General features: G+C 36.0%; 1 protein-coding gene across 1 annotated transcript; it reads left to right on the top strand.

Moving 5' to 3' along the window:
• The first annotated feature begins 3,456 nt into the window (after positions 1-3,456).
• Positions 3,457-5,874, top strand: LOC144715657 (uncharacterized). Its single transcript, XM_078590612.1, has 4 exons — positions 3,457-3,785; positions 4,060-4,293; positions 4,705-4,797; positions 5,634-5,874. The coding sequence occupies exons 1-4, from the start codon at positions 3,486-3,488 to the stop codon at positions 5,718-5,720; spliced, it is 714 nt and encodes a 237-aa protein (XP_078446738.1). The 5' UTR covers positions 3,457-3,485; the 3' UTR covers positions 5,721-5,874.
• Positions 5,875-6,695: the final 821 nt, after the last annotated feature.

Genomic DNA, 6,695 nt, shown 5'->3' with positions numbered 1-6,695 from the left:
CTTTAGGTTTCTCTTGAGTCAGAGAGGGAGCTCGGACACTTCTCCTCTCGCTTCCAGATCAAGAACAGCTCCTTAATTCTTCGTTTCCCCCTTTTATTGTCGCGGAATCGTAAGAACAAGTTCTTCCAATTCCATTATTTTTTATTTTCTTCGCATTGTAAACAAAGCATTCAATGCGACGTGATTAATCGATACAGTGCCGTGTACAGCCCGTCTTTCATACGCACGGCAATGCATGCGCATGATTTGCACGAACGAACCTACACGCAGAGCCGTGCATGAGCTTAACTCACTGTGTTGCACACAGTGAGTTAAGCCGCAAGCAATTGGTCAGCGCGCGGCTGCGTTTGGAGAGCGACGCGCACGGCACTGCGTAGGTGCGTGTTGCACACCAAAGACACAAAACTGCGCGTTGATTGGTCCACGGTGGTCTCGTACGCCCTGCACCATGTAACAACCCAGTGAGTGCCAAAACTGGCCCAATAAGGGCCAGTTTAAATAAAAAAACCTTTTCAATTGAAAAAACAACTGGAATACATCGTGGGAAATGTTTATTAATGTGAAAAAGGTTTTATTAATTTCTAAAATCCACTTTTACTGTTTAATTTTTTTATATGTATAAATGGCCAATTAAACATTTAATTTCTTTTAAAAATTCATTTTAAAAACATTTAAAATGTATATATTGACCTAATTATTTATCAAATGTATTATTTAACTTGAAATTTAAGGAAATTCTTCTTTTAACCTAAAATCATGATAACATGCATTAAAAATTAATGTTTTAAGTATTAAAAGCCCAAAAATATGATGAAATTAACAGTTTATCAGCTCTCATTTGCATGTTATCATTGCTTTGAGTAAATAAATCAGATTTATTCTTAAGAAAATTAAGATGGATGACAGAGGCTATCAATCCAGATATAATAATAGCACATTTATCTGATGCCATTAGGTTTGCATGCAAAATTATGTATAATTGTTTTTTGTTACTGACCTGTAAGGCATGAACACAACATTGGTTTGAGTTAAAATATGTCATTTCTTAAAGATGAAATTTATCTTATTAGGAACAAAGTATAACATCCCAAAGCTATTTATCATTAATGAAACTATTTAGAGTGAGCATGTATAATTTGATATTATTTTAAATGACACTGTTAACATCAATCGTTGTGTCATCGCGAATAGCAATGCCATAATGGCATTTAGGATTAATACTTTCTCTCTCTTAATTTTCATTTCACAAGGTAATGTGGCCCAATAAAAAAGATATGAGATTTTTCGCAATAAATGCTATGTGGAGACCGATGCTCGAATTTTCAAAAAAAAATAGTAGTTTGATTGGTTGAAAGTTACGACTCTTCTCATGTGTCATGAGACACATGGCGCCTTGTGTACATGGGTCACACATGTATCATCCTAATGGTGGATTTTAAAGGGGAGTGTGATGACATTCCTCCACATTTTTTAACAGACTTATTAAATATTATATTTTAATATTAAATTGTTATCTATTTATTTTGTCTTTTTCAAGAGGTGGCACATGGTGCGATGAGAGCCTTCGATCATGGATTACAAGGAAGAATATGAGATAAAGATCACATTAACTGCCATGATAAGATAAAACCCTAGCAGAATGACATGACAACCCTGGCGAGGACAAGGAGAGAAATCTTTTGATTAAATCAACATCTAGAAAAAGTCCAACTTCTAGGCTTGATATCTGAAGATCCACAACTTTGATTGAGCTGAAATTTCAAGGGTAGCTTTGGCTTTTTGTCCTCTATCTATGCATTAAGCTTTGGCACTATAAATTGAGCTCTCGATCTTTATTAAAAAACATATTTAAGCTCACTTCCTCCTAGAGAGGCAGATTGAAAGAAAGTGAAGTTTTGAAGGTTCATCAAGGCTGTTCTTGGTGTCTTTAGTGCTTGGAGATGTCAACTGAGAAGTACGGAGGCTGATCTGCATCACTTGATCCTGACATAACATAGGGATATAAGGTTAGACTTTTTCCTTACATAGCTTACTTTTCAACACATTTAGGTAGATCATTTATCACTATCATCCATCATCAAACATCCCTCTCTTCATCCATATCTATCATCTTCTACCATCCATTTCACGTGTCCCCTACGCTATCACAATCTCATAACATATATTCTCCCTACTTAATTAAGAAAGCCTAAATCACTATTTTCCCATTTCACTCCTCACTATACTCCTATTTCACTACCTTATTCACCATGCACCACGCTGCCATCTTCATCCCACATTGCCTTTCCATCCTCCTAATTCCATTATACCCTAACTTAGCTACTTCTAATCGTTAACCCTTATCTCGTCTCACTATCACTTTCATGTCTTCCTACATCATAAGCTCTAGTTCCTATTCGCTTGATAACGATCCAATACTAGTAAAATACTTGTCCCATCTACTCAAATTACTGCTACATCTATAATGATTACTATCTTTGCCCATTCAATATCTTTTAGGCTATACGTAGTCCTTCTCACCTTCTGGAATCCACCCTTTGAATGAGCTATTTCCCCAAGATATGTTTCCCGTGGAGACGACCCTTGTTCATCGCTATCTAGATAAATTATTCAGGAGTACAGGTTTATAAATAATGCTTGCAGTCCAGGTAGTGACAATTCTTTTTTGACACATTTTTACTGAATGATAAAAAAGTTTTGGTTTAGGCGTTAACTATAACCTCAAATTTTAATGGTGTTTCAACACCGTATGTTACTGTTATGTCACAGAAATTCCATAAATATTTTGTTATGTTGAAAATATTCAATCTTTAATATAACTTACTTTAATCCCACTTGAGAATTGACACTATTTTAAAATGGAATTTAGATAATCAGACATTGATATGAAATACATAAATTTATTCTCAAAAGATGTATTAATCATTAAAGACGGACAAACAAAGCTTGTTGTTCTTAATAATACCATCTAGGAATACAGCTTGACCTATATAGTTTTTTATGTAGAAATTACTAAAGCTATTATATGTTTCACTTTATTCCCATCCAAGAATCAACATAATCATAAAAATGGAATTTAGATTATCAGACACTGATAAAAAATACTAAATGCACGACAGCGAGGTATTAATCATTAAATATGGACAAACAAAGCTTGCCATTCTTAATAACACCAGCAAGGAATACAACTTAACCTACATAGTTTTTCTATGTAGAAACTACTAAAGTTTTCATACGTTGCACTTTCTTCCCATTCTAAAATCGACATAGAAATAAAAATGGAAATCATATTTCCAACAATTGATAAAATCTCTAAAGATGGGAAAAAAAGATACAAAAAATAATCACTAGGAATTGATACAATCAATCAAATATTTCCTCAATGTTTTTGGAAAATAAGACTTTCATGTTCGACAATTCCCTTACAAAATATATTGTTCTTTGATAGGTAACGGTCTTCTCATTTGAATTTGTTCTTCGCAGAAATGGCGATCTCAGCGGAGGAGAGGCGGCTGCGGCTCTCACTCCACGGCGGCGCTCGTGGCTTCGATCTACGCTTGAGAATCGCCTTCAAGTCGTCTCCACGCTGGTTTTCGATCGCCGGGAATCGATTCTCAGCAATCCTCCGGTTGTGGGGTTTCGTCGTTGAGCTGAAATCCGAAGCCCCCAGCTTCTCCCGAAGAATCTCGTCCTGCTCAAATCCGTTTGGGATGTTCAGAACGGCCGTCAAATCCTCTTCTCCTGCGAAAATTCGCCGCCGGATTCATCGCACTCCTCCGCGGAAGGTGAGGATGAAGATCGGAGACGTTCATTCGTTGTCTTTCTGAAAGGGTTTTTTTTTAATTTAATTTTTGAGGGGAAATTGGGGAGTTTTGATCGAATTTCTCGTGAGGGTGAGCTCGGAGATGTTCATTCATTGGCTTTCTGAATGGTTTTTTTATTTTATTTTCTATTTCAGGGGAATTTGGGGGGTTTTGATCAAATTTCTCGTGAGGATGAGAATCGGAAATGTTCATTCATTGCCTTTCTGAAAGGGTTTTTATTTATTTTATATTTCAGGGGAAATTCGGGGGTTTGATCGAATGTCTCGTGCTTAAATCGCGAAATCCTGCAAGCGAAGATGGCGGAAGGAATTGGGTTTACAGGGCGGCTTTTATTCTTCTTTCTCTGGCCCCATGGATCTTGTTCTCTTTGCCGTATCTTCATTCGTTAAAATTTTTTGCAGATACTGCTTGGAGCGTCTTTTTTCCTGCTATTTCTTTGGCGGGATTCTTTCTAGTCAATGGCTACCGGGTACGCTAAATTTGTTTATTTTCACTCGATATTCGATTACCAGAGCGAATCATCCGAAGTTCTTTCTAATTTCATCAATATGTTTGAAGAATTTGGTGGAAATTTGAACAGTGGCCTAATGTTGTAGTTCTTGAATAGCGTGGTGAAAAGTTAGATTGGAAGGGATCATCAATTCAGCAATGCGACGCATTCTTCCACTTCAATTTTTACTGAAGAGAAAAGAAAGAATTAACGACGTAGCTTGTGAATGATAATTTTAGATTTTCTAATTATAGTTGAGTAAAAAAAATCTAAAAAGCTAATCTTAAGGGAAACTGCAGTATGTTTGCCATAGTTTTTGGGTGTTTTTATTTCCTTAATATTTTTGCTCCAGATGACGCTAGAAAAGCTTATATCCATGCCTTATTCCAGGTTATGTTCTCCAAAGCCCCACTTCACTTTGAGGGAATTCGAAGACTTCTCAGCTGGACATTTATAATCTACTTCCTATTTTTTTCTTACTGGGTAAGGCTGAAAAAAATACATTTCTACTATTGTTCTCCCTTTTATGGATTCGTGATGCCATCTCTATTTTCCTAACTTTCCTATTAGTTTCTAAATGGATAAGGCTGAAGAAAATCATTAGCTGGTTATGTTATAATCCTTTTATGTGGATTCTTGATGCAACCGGATTCTCAACCTCATATCTGAAAATAACATCACTTCCATTTTTTCCTACTATTGTCCTTTATGTGTTCTTGATGCAACTCAATTTCTTAATTTCCGATTTGCTTCTTGGTAACTATGTAAGGCTTGTAAACAATTACTTATTTTTATTTATTATTGTCCTTTAAAGGGTCCTTGATGCAACCCAGTTTCTGACTCTCCTAGTTTTTTCTAACAGGCTCAGCCTATAAAAATATCATTTTTTTTCTATCCTTTAATTTATGCGAGTTCTTGGTAGAACTCAATTTCGTTACCTCCTCTTAATTTCTACCTGGGTGAGGCGGAATGAAGTCTGTAAATTTCCTAGTCCTCTATTCGTTTTTTACTAGGAAAGGCAAATAAAAAATATTTTTTTATTGTCCTTTATGCAACCCGATTCCTAAGTATCCTTCAAAATACTTCTCCATCGAGAAAAAAATTATTGATGCAACCCGATCTTTTAACTTCTGTTTTGTTTCTTACTGGACTAGGCTGAAATAGTTAACTTATTACTTTTTTTCAATTCTTGTCATTTATACGAGTTCTTGGGGCAACCCAATTCTCAAATTAAGAGACTCAAAATTGGGTTTAAAGGGTAATCCTTCCTATTCAACATATTTTGTGGGTTTTTTAAAAAAGTGTATTTCTTAATGCAGAATCTTGGTGGGACTTTGTTTGTCCAGAAGCTTGCCTGGAAGAAAGGATTTGATCTTCTTAAAAAGATGACTTCGGATTCTTTTTGAGTTGTCTCCAGAAACAAATCTCTCCAGCCCAGTGGATATTTTAGGATTTGTAAACTGACTCTAGTTATTAATGAGTCCGGTTAAGAAATTAGAAATTCTCTCAGGACATTATTAATGATGTACAGCAATTATCAACCTTCATCCACCGAGAAGATCACCCATTGGAATTTCGGAAAACAGTTACTCAGCCTGGTCTAGTTTCATTTCTTGGCCAATACTTCCTTTCAAAACGTATAGTTTTCAATTAATTCTATGCTTATCCAAAGAACGATGACAAATTACTCTACTATCAGAGCATATCGGGTTTTACCTCTTATCTTTTTAATTAATATATGCTAACTAGTTTACACAGAGCCTTCATTATTTAAAGTGAACGGGGATAAACACAAAACTGTTTTTCCAAGCAATAGAAATAATTACGATTTCACTCATGCAGAAGGATGAACCCATTTTAATGCATACACTGTCACACAATCAATTAGCACGATATTATCACTGTTAATACAGTCGTAAACACACTCATTATCTTTGACAGACATTAAGATTGAATGAAACGACAGAAAGAAACCTATAAATAACCCATCTCTCTGAAGATTCAAATCAGAATTTATCCGGTGAAACATAGCGAATAGAGGCAGTCCTAAGATGATGAGTGAGGAGCCGCCCTGCCCCTAGTTAAAAAAGACACCAAGGGAAAATCTTTAAAGGGAAAGATAGCTGCAATACCAAAATAATGGAGAGAGAGATACAACAAGGAGAGTAAGCGCATGGCCCTACAAAGAGAGAACAAGTAGCCCAGGAGTTGCACAATATGAGAGACAAGAGTAAATAGGTCCACTGGCCCATTATACCTTTGAGGATAAGGCAGCTTCAATGCAAATATAATGGAGTTTTATCCAGGGAGAGTAGGAGCATGGCCCTCCTAGAAAGACTGAATAAGTAGGGAAAGAGTGCACGACAGTAGGAGAGACAAGG

The sequence above is a fragment of the Wolffia australiana genome, chromosome 19, assembly GCF_029677425.1.
Source record: "Wolffia australiana isolate 7733 chromosome 19, ASM2967742v1".
NCBI lineage: Eukaryota > Viridiplantae > Streptophyta > Magnoliopsida > Alismatales > Araceae > Wolffia > Wolffia australiana.
The sequence above is the reverse complement of the archived record's forward strand: the minus strand, read 5'-3'. Positions and strand labels throughout refer to the sequence as shown.

Excerpts from the sequence above, each read along its gene's own strand:
- LOC144715657 (XM_078590612.1), top strand. The coding sequence starts at position 3,486 with ATGGCGATCTCAGCGGAGGAGAGGCGGCTGCGGCTCTCACTCCACGGC. Across the intron at positions 4,294-4,704 it reads TTCTAGTCAATGGCTACCGG|GTTATGTTCTCCAAAGCCCC; the intron begins GTACGCTAAATT and ends GCCTTATTCCAG. Across the intron at positions 4,798-5,633 it reads TCCTATTTTTTTCTTACTGG|AATCTTGGTGGGACTTTGTT; the intron begins GTAAGGCTGAAA and ends TTCTTAATGCAG.